This window comes from Neoarius graeffei, chromosome 23 (assembly GCF_027579695.1).
Source record: "Neoarius graeffei isolate fNeoGra1 chromosome 23, fNeoGra1.pri, whole genome shotgun sequence".
NCBI classification, from domain to species: domain Eukaryota; kingdom Metazoa; phylum Chordata; class Actinopteri; order Siluriformes; family Ariidae; genus Neoarius; species Neoarius graeffei.
The window spans coordinates 7,796,105-7,805,398 of record NC_083591.1 but is presented as its reverse complement, the minus strand read 5'-3'; the positions used below and the strand labels follow the sequence as shown (position 1 = coordinate 7,805,398).

At 44.4% G+C, this 9,294-nt stretch overlaps 1 protein-coding gene across 1 annotated transcript; it reads left to right on the top strand.

Annotated features, from left to right (window-relative positions):
• Window positions 1–908: 908 nt before the first annotated feature.
• eaf1 (ELL associated factor 1) lies at window positions 909–9,219 on the top strand. Its single transcript, XM_060905687.1, has 6 exons — window positions 909–1,150; window positions 3,726–3,820; window positions 3,923–4,059; window positions 4,199–4,365; window positions 4,977–5,192; window positions 7,897–9,219. The coding sequence occupies exons 1-6, from the start codon at window positions 1,048–1,050 to the stop codon at window positions 7,944–7,946; spliced, it is 768 nt and encodes a 255-aa protein (XP_060761670.1). The 5' UTR covers window positions 909–1,047; the 3' UTR covers window positions 7,947–9,219.
• Window positions 9,220–9,294: the final 75 nt, after the last annotated feature.

The window sequence follows — 9,294 nt, the reverse complement described above, 5'->3', positions numbered from 1 at the left end:
GAAATGTGATTGGTTAAGGGTTGGTTTTTTTGACGCGGTATAATTTTAATCTTTCGTTCTGTTTACCGTAATGTACAGAATACCTGACCTCAGCGTTGTGAACATTTTACAGCACGAATTTTTGTAAAACAGCACTGGAATTTATCAAACGGCTGTCTTGTTTACAGAAAAGATGCGTCATATTTATATTTGTATTAATTATAACGTATGTGTTACAGTAAAATATGTATTTGTAGTGGATAAGTCTGTAATGTTTTCATAGGAAACTGTATTTGTACCTTTACGGTAATCGTATGAGGGTCACGCCATGTGCGTCAGCAGCTCCTCCAAAAGGAGAGACTCTTTTTTTTTTGTGACTAAGTTGTGCACAACAAAATAAAACAAGCTGCATTAATATAGGATTCAGATAAAACTCACTTTGATTTTTTTCTTTATTTATCTCATTTATTGAAAAAATAAAGCGCCAACAGACAGCTCAACAACATTCAAGCTAAACATGAACAGAGATCCATTTATTTGTTTTAGATGTTACTACTATTAATAATGGTTTATATAAAAACAAGGATGAAGGCATACATTTCTATTTATTTTAATTTTATTTTACATGAAGTAACCAAGCTACACTATGAACGGCTCGGTTTTTTTTTTTTGGAGCATTTTTAAAGGTTTTCCGAGTCTTTTGAGATATATAAGCCGTCCAAACAAAACACGGAAAAACATTTCGCTCAATATGAATATAAAATGTATATAAAAATATTTATAATGCATCGAATTATGTATGTGTAGACAACATTTACTGAGACTTACAATTAAAATGAGTAAAATTTTAGTTCGTGTGTGTGTGCTGTTTGGGTTCATCTTCCAACCAGCGACTCTTATTTTGGTAACATGAGCATTTCCGCTTCTAATGTTTTGTAATCTGACCGGAAGTCTTACGATGTCAACAAGTTGTGTGTGATATGATTTGCTGTAGCTCTTACAGAGAGAATCTGCGCTTTCGGAAGCCCGCAGGTGAATAAATGTCGGTGTGATTAAAGGCTTACAGTCATGAACGGAAGCTGCAATGCGGTGCTGGATAAGGAGGAGCATGTGTTAAAGCTGGGAGAAAGCTTCGAGAAGAGAGCCAAGTCCTCTTTCCACACCATCAGATGTGAGTCAAGCGCGTGCGTTATTTCCAGTTTGTTTTTGCAGCTGTGTGAAAGCTGCGAGCCGGTCAGTCCTCTGTACTCTCGCGATATTTCGCGCCGTGAGCGTATCGCTACACTCGCTCACGCTTCTCTCTGTTTACGTCATCATGTACACTTTGATTGATAAATGGCCGCACAGTCGGGCTGATTTACACCATTATGACCGTGAAAGTGTGCGTCCTGTTTCCTAATGGAAGCGATACAGTAATGTTGGTGTGTAGATTTCCCCCGGTTGTCAGTGTGATCCGCCCCCGCGCCCCCAACACCAGGGCTGAAGGAGAGGAAACCCTGTTTCTAAACGGACTTTACTGGTTTGTCTCCCGGCGCCCGGCTCAGTTTACTGGTTTGTCTCCCGGCTCAGTTCTCCAGTCTGATTGGCCAGATGATGTTGATTAATTTCCCATACCGGCAGCTCTGTGAGCAGATTTTTAAATCACAGGTTTATTTATACTCTCACACACTTTCACTGAAGTAACAACAAAACGAGTGAAGTTTTACTTTATTAAGGGGATATTATTTGTTGAAAGAGTCTCCAGAGTGCTTTCTCTCTCTCTCTCTCTCTCTCCTGGAGGAGTCTCCAGTGTCTTCCTAACTTCCTTGTGCAAGTAGTTTCCTCTTTCTTTCTCTCTACCTTTTGTAGGAGTCTTCAATGTTTGTTCTCCATCTCTCCTCTTCTCTCCATCTCCTCTTCCTGTCTCTGCTCTTCCTCTTTCCTCTTCCTCTCCTTTTCTTCTCTTCTCTCCCTCTCTCTCCTCTTCCTGTCTCTCCTCTTCTCTCCATCTCTCCTTTCTTCCTGTCTCTTCTTTTCCTGTCTCTTCTCTCCTTCTCTCCTCTTCCTGTCTGTCCTCCTCTTCTCTCCCTCTCCTTTTCTCCTTTTTTCTCTTCATCTCCTCCTCTCTCTCCTTTTCTCTTCCTCTCTCTTCTCTTCCTGTCTCTTCTCTTCTCTCCCTCTCCTCTTCCTGTCTCTCCTCTTCTCTCCATCTCTCCTTTCTTCCTGTCTCTTCTTTTCCTGCCTCTTCTCTTCCTGTCTCTTCTCTTCTCTCCCTCTCCTCTTCCTGTCTCTCCTCTTCTCTCCCTCTCCTTTTCTCCTTTTTTCTCTTCATCTCCTCCTCTCTCTCCTTTTCTCTTCCTCTCTCTTCTCTTCCTGTCTCTTCTCTTCTCTCCCTCTCCTCTTCCTGTCTCTCCTCTTCTCTCCATCTCTCCTTTCTTCCTGTCTCTTCTTTTCCTGCCTCTTCTCTTCCTGTCTCTTCTCTTCTCTCCCTCTCCTCTTCCTGTCTCTCCTCTTCTCTCCCTCTCCTTTTCTCCTTTTTTCTCTTCATCTCCTCCTCTCTCTCCTTTTCTCTTCCTCTCTCTTCTCTTCCTGTCTCTTCTCTTCTCTCCCTCTCCTCTTCCTGTCTCTCCTCTTCTCTCCATCTCTCCTTTCTTCCTGTCTCTTCTTTTCCTGTCTCTTCTCTCCTTCTCTCCTCTTCCTGTCTGTCCTCCTCTTCTCTCCCTCTCCTTTTCTCCTTTTTTCTCTTCATCTCCTCCTCTCTCTCCTTTTCTCTTCCTCTCTCTTCTCTTCCTGTCTCTTCTCTTCTCTCCCTCTCCTCTTCCTGTCTCTCCTCTTCTCTCCATCTCTCCTTTCTTCCTGTCTCTTCTTTTCCTGCCTCTTCTCTTCCTGTCTCTTCTCTTCTCTCCCTCTCCTCTTCCTGTCTCTCCTCTTCTCTCCATCTCTCCTTTCTTCCTGTCTCTTCTTTTCCTGCCTCTTCTCTCCCTCTCCTTTCCTCTTCCTGTCTGTCCTCCTCTTCTCTCCCTCTCCTTTTCTCCTTTTTTCTCTTCTCCATCTCCTCCTCTCTCTTCTCTTCCTGTCTCTTCTCGTTCTCTCTTCTCTTCCTGTTTCTCCTCCTCTTCTCTCCCTCTCCTTTTCTCTTCCTGTTTCTCCTCCTCTTCTCTCCCTCTCCTTTTCTCTTCCTGTCTCTTCTCTTCCTCTCTTCTCTTCCTCTCTTCTCTCCCTCTCTCTCCTCTTCCTGTCTCTCCTTCTCTCCTCTCCATCTCTCTCCTCTCCATCTCTCTCCTCTCCATCTCTCCTTTCTTCCTGTCTCTTCTTTTCCTGTCTCTTCTCTCCCTCTCCTTTTCTCTTCTCTTCCTGTCTCTCCTCCTTTTCTCCTTTTTTCTCTTCATCTTCTCTTCCTCTCTCCTTTTCTCTCCCTTTCTCTTCCTGTCTCTCCTCTCCATCTCCTTTTCTCTTCTCTTCCTGTCTCTTCTTTCTCTCCATCTTCTCTCCATCTCCCTTCTCTCTTCCCCATTTCTTCTCACTCTTCCCAGTTTCTCCTCTCTCTCTCTCACACACTCACACACACACACACACACACACACACACACACACACGAACGAGTTGTGGAAGGACTTTCCAGTGTTTTGTTACTCTGAAGTAACGCTGTACGTGAGTTTTGTGTGACGCTTTTTTTTTTTGGACACTGTTATTAACTTCATGACAGGGGAGAAGTGGGTGAGGGATTTGTGCAGTTTTTCTTTACAATCACGTCCTTACTGTTGCAGATGATTTTAAGCCGGCGTCTATTGACACATCATGTGAAGGAGAGCTGCAGGTGGGAAAAGGAGATGAGGTCACCATTACACTCCCACACATACCGGTGAGGGTTTTTTTCCCCCTTTTTTTCTTTCTCCTCTTCTTTCCATTCACAATACTTGATCTGATGCACTCGGATCTTTATTGTGATCATTGTTATCACAAGGGTTCAACGCCTCCCATGACGGTCTTCAAAGGCAACAAACGGCCATATCACAAAGACTGCGTCCTGATCATCAACCACGACACCGGCGAGTTTGTGCTGGAAAAGCTGAGCAGCAGCATTCAGGTCAAGAAGACCAGGTGAGAGTTAAAGTGATGGTTAATGACCCATCCGTATGCCTGATTTTGAATAATTGATATATTTAAGCAGAACAGTGTTAGTCGGAGCAAGCCACCACTGCTGTTTGGTTGAACTTTGACCCCTGTGTTGTTGCGTCAGAGCTGAGGGCAGCAGTAAGATCCAGGCTCGGATCGAGCAGCAGTCAGTGAGAGCCAGTCAGCCTGCGTCTCAGTTCCGAACTCCTACTAAACCCAGCGGCGGCGTGAAGACGTCCCCGAGTAAAGACAACCCGTCTCCTGAACCCCAGCTCGACGACATCAAGAGAGGTGAGACGGCCGTTAGCTCGTTCTGTACACTCACCGGCCACTTTATTAGGAGCACGCACAGGTTACACCTGCTGTTTTATGCACTTCTCTAATCAGCCAATCCCTTGACAAACATTCAAATGTGAGAATGGGGGAAAAATTGTGATCTCTCGGTGAAGTGTGACTTTGTTTCACTGTGGCATGGGTGTTGGTTTGAGTATTTCAGAAACTGCTGATCTCCTGGGGTTTTCACACACAAGTCTCTAGAGTTTACACACAATGGTGCGAAATACATCGAGTGACTGAGTGACAGTTCTGTAGGTAGAAACAAACGCCTTGTTGCTAAGAGAGGTCAGAGAAAATGGTCAGAGAAAATGGTCAGATTGGGTCGAGCTGCCGGGAAGGACTCGTAAAGCAACTCGTTATCACGCTTTACAACCGTGGTGAGCAGAAAAGCATCTCGGCATGCAACAGAAGAGCACACTCATGGGGTTCCACTCCTGCAGCCAAGAACAGGAATCCTTAGACTCAACAGCAAGTTCCTATTAAAGTGGCCGCTGCGTGTATATGCTTTAGGCACCGAGAACAAATGATCACTTCAGATTGACCAAAATCATCTGGTTCTCTGTCAGAGCTGCGGGCGGAGGTGGAGATCATTGAGCAGATGAGCAGCAGTGGCAGCAGCAGCTCCTCAGACTCGGGCAGCTGTTCGGGCAGCGGAGACGACGACAGCTCCAGCAGTGACGGGGAACACGAGAGTGCAAACGTCCACCTGTCCCCCAGCCGAGAGCCTCTGAGCAACGGCACGGACAAATCCCAGGGCAACAACCAGCTAATGAACACGCTGAGTGAGTATCGTATGCACACACGCCTCAAGAACGTGAACAAAAGCATGTAGGAATGACGGACTTGTTTTTACACGAAGGTTGCGGAGCGTGTCGATGCATTTCAGACACGTTTCTCATAGCGGCTTATGGACAAAAGCCAAAATTGAGGCTTGTATGCATGCCACTGCGACGTCCTGTTTCCGGCAGGTTTAAAAAGGCTACGCTGATCCAAAAAGGGCGTTGAAGGTGAAGCTCGGCAAGATCAGATTGTCGTGTTTATAGCTTTCGGAGGTTTTATTATGCAGAAAGAATCGTCAGTCAGTATCCTTGGCTGAGGTAATGAGGAGTAGGAAAATGTTAAATATTAAAAAGAAGAAAAATCCAGCTTGGGTGCATTTTTACAGGATTACATCATTCTTAGTGAAGCCACTTTGCAAATTCTCATTTTCCCTTTTTTTTGAAACGAGTCAAGTTTAAACAATCGATAACTTGAACCAAAAAAACTATAACGATATTGCGCTTTTAACGACAGACGTTGTCGCAAAGTGGCTTTACAGAAAATGAAGCACTTTAAACTTGAGCTAATTTATCAAATAAATAAATTGTATTTATCCCTGATGAGCAAGCCTGTGGCGATGGTGGCAAGGAAAAACTCCCTGAGACTTCATGAGGGAGGAACCAGACTCTAAAGCGAACCCATCCTCATCTGGGTGATAACAGACAGCATGATTATAAATAACTCACTTTTATAACCGTGTCCGATAGTCAGAGTGCAGCTGTGTAACCAGGAAAATCATTTTTGTTGACGTTATCGACTGTTCATTGATGGAGACTCGAGTGCAAAAGTGTTAATGATGCCTGCAGTCTGAAAGTTCTCATGGTGATTGCAGTCCTCAGCCGTCAGAGCGAAACCGTCGAAAGCCGTCTCGTAAGTGCGATTTTCGACTGTTCGTTTGGGATATGGGGCCGTCCTCGACAGGAGCGATGCGATGAGACTCCAGCTAGAAGTAGGGCATCAGGATGGATCAGGCGAGTCAAAAAGGCAGATCGTTACCATACATGAACATTTACGCCAAAAATAATCGATATAACTAGAAAAAAGAAAAAGTCGCTTAGTTTCTTGCAGGGAGGGCAGTGCTGACGTAAGCCAGTGGCTAATTCTTCGAGGTTTAGTCGCCTTGACGCCACCTCTGCATAATATAGAAAGAAAATGGCAGGCAGAAATAAAAAAAATTCGTAATTCTTTTAAAGGGCCCATGGCATGGTGGTTTGTTGATGCTTTAAACAGGCTTGTGGAGGTTTCCGGATGTTATATCCGCAGCCTTTCTCGAAATGAACTCTCGGAATGTAGCTATAGCCTCCTGGGAGAAAGCCCCATTTCAGCGCTTTTCCCAGTGCGTCGTTTTGCTAATGAGAAGCAGGAGGCGGGGAAGGGTAGACGGTGGGGGCGTGCCATGGGGGGAGGGGCTGCCGTCTGCCTCCCAAACCGGCGAAGAGCGCTCCTCGTCGGACACGGCCAGGCAGGCGAATGCCCTGGTCCGTCTGCCCTGTCTAAAAAAAAAAAAAATGGTACAACTCGAGCCCATGGTAAAACTGGGACTTTGTCATTTTTTTCCGCCTAAGGCCCATGGTAAAACTGCACTTCCAGGAGGGGCTGCCGTCTGCCTCCCAAGCCGGCAAAGAGCGCTCCTCGTTGGGCACGGCCAGGCAGGCGAATGCCCTGGTCCGTCCGCCCTGTCTAAAAAAAAATGGTACAACTCGAGCCCATGGTAAAACTGGGACTTTGTCGGGTTTTTTTCAGCCTGAGGCCCATGGTAAAACTGAGCAGTTTTAAATACCGCGCGCTGACGTCATTAAGGTGCGACGCGAGGAAAAAAAATAAATTCAACAAATGTTTGGGTTTTTACTGAACAAACAAACAAATAAAATGAACGAGTGACTTAAAAAAAAGAATGTGGGTGTCTTTGTAAAAACTGTTTTGATTGGCTATTATAACAGGTAGCGCAGAGTACCTGGCTAACTGCAGGAAGCGGTTAGCTGCACAGCTAATGTAGCCATTGCAAACGCACCGATTTTAAAACACGGCAAAACGACTTAACAGTTATACACTTACTTGTTCGGTGTTTGTGGCTGATGCGGCAGGGATGCTTGGTCCGGACCCAGGCTTCAGTGACAGTTGATGTGCAAAACCTGCCCTGTACTGTCCCAAGTTGTGGAAACATTCATCAGGAAAATGCTTCCGACAAACATACACCGTCTTAGGTAGACTCGACGGCGTATTATTGGAGTAAATAAAATTAAACCACTGCGTCTTCAGGGGCTCTCCCGTCGGCAGTAAAAACAGACTCCTTTCTGTGTTGTCACATCCATGTACAGCGCAACTTCCATGTTTGGTGGCAACTTTTGAGCTGGGCGGGCAATCCATACAGTGGGTGGGAATCCAGAGGGGGGGCGTGGGGATCATCTCCCTTGCTGACGTCGGCAAGGGAAGAGTTTATCAACGCGCCGTTTTGACGCGCCATTCTCAAATGTTGGGCATAGTTTGGTTTACACATTATGAAATTTCTAGCCACTGGGGTGACTTAAGAAGGTCAGAGGAACTCATTTTAACGTTAAAAAACCTCAGAAAGTGAAAATTTCATGCCATGGGACCTTTAATTGAAAATCCTTTCATTTGCGATATTTATGCACTAAAGTCTGTGTTGGTGTTTTGTTCTGTCCTCAGGAAACGATCTGCAGCTGAGCGAATCGGGCAGCGACAGCGACGACGATTGATGCTTTTCCCATCATCCTTCACTCAGCACTGTTCTCCCTCTTCTTTCCCGGAAAGACCGTGACACGCCGCTCTTCTGTTACGTTTTATATCGCCGCATGCGCTTTTGCAGTTTTGTCACAGCGCATATATAAAAATTGATCAGAGGAGAAGTTCTAGTTTGTATTTTTATTAGATTATTTTTATTTCATTAAAGTATTTTTTTAAGGCCTGTTGCAGGATTTAAAAAAAAAAAAAAGCATTGTGTGAAAAAGGTTATCTAGCATCAATGCTATCGATTATATAACAGTTTGATGTTTTTTTTGGTAATGCATGTCCTGAGCGAAGGCAGGAAGTGATCAGAAAGGGGCGGAGCTTTGAGTTTCAGCTCAGTGTAGTGCTTAGCATTCAATCGTGGATTCTGGTTGTGATGTCATATGATCATGATACTGTTTGCGATTGACTGGTCACGATCCGCTTCAGCACCGTCCGCATGGACACGAACACCGGCACGTTGATGATTTTGTACAGCTTTTTGGAATTCGCTGATGTTTATCAGGTGGAAGGTTCACCACAAAGGGGCGATATCCGGAAGCTACATATCCACTCTGTGCAAATGCATCACTGGGGGGAGGCAAATTCTTAAAATTAAAAAAAAAAAAAAAAAAGCGCGATAAAATTTGGTTCTGCAAATTATGCGCAAGAGTGACGAATTGGACAAATTACATTTGTTGTCTACGCATTTGTGTATTTCTGTTTGGACAACATGGCTGCAAATTTAATAACTACAGGAATGTGTCATCCAAAGAAAGGAATATTTTAACTTCACAAAAATATTGAACTCGATGTATTTATTCAAATACGTAATTTCTGGTTCATTGTAAACGGACGCCTTTTCAAGCTAAGATAATGGAGATATTCGCATCGTGAATATGAAGTGGACATTTGGATTTATTTATTTTTTAAACGGATTGTGTGACGCCACTATGCTGTGAACTTCGTCACTATTCGTCCGCACTTCTGAAACTGATCTGTAGCAGCTTAGTCATTCAAAAGAGATCACGTGACGACGTGCTTCTGTATATTAAGATGATGACGGGAATATTGTACAGAATGAACAGTGTAATTTGTTAAAAGCATAGCTTTAATTGTAATTATGTGTAGAGATTTTAAGTGCGAAGAGTCCAGGCTTGTATTTTGAAAGTATAAATGCTTTTTGCTCTTCAGGGTGTTCCTTGAAACCAGAGCATTCTCTGTACCTGGGTTAATGGAGCAATAAAGAGCTGTTTTCTGAAACACGGTGACTCCAGGAGCTGTCTTTTAATTTGTAGTTTGACTAGTATGGATCTACTTGTGTCTCATACAGAAATG

Coding starts and splice junctions, on each gene's coding strand:
- eaf1 (XM_060905687.1), top strand. CDS start 1,048: ATGAACGGAAGCTGCAATGCGGTGCTGGATAAGGAGGAGCATGTGTTA. Junction 1,151..3,725: donor CTCTTTCCACACCATCAGAT/GTGAGTCAAGCG, acceptor TTACTGTTGCAG/ATGATTTTAAGCCGGCGTCT. Junction 4,366..4,976: donor GCTCGACGACATCAAGAGAG/GTGAGACGGCCG, acceptor GTTCTCTGTCAG/AGCTGCGGGCGGAGGTGGAG.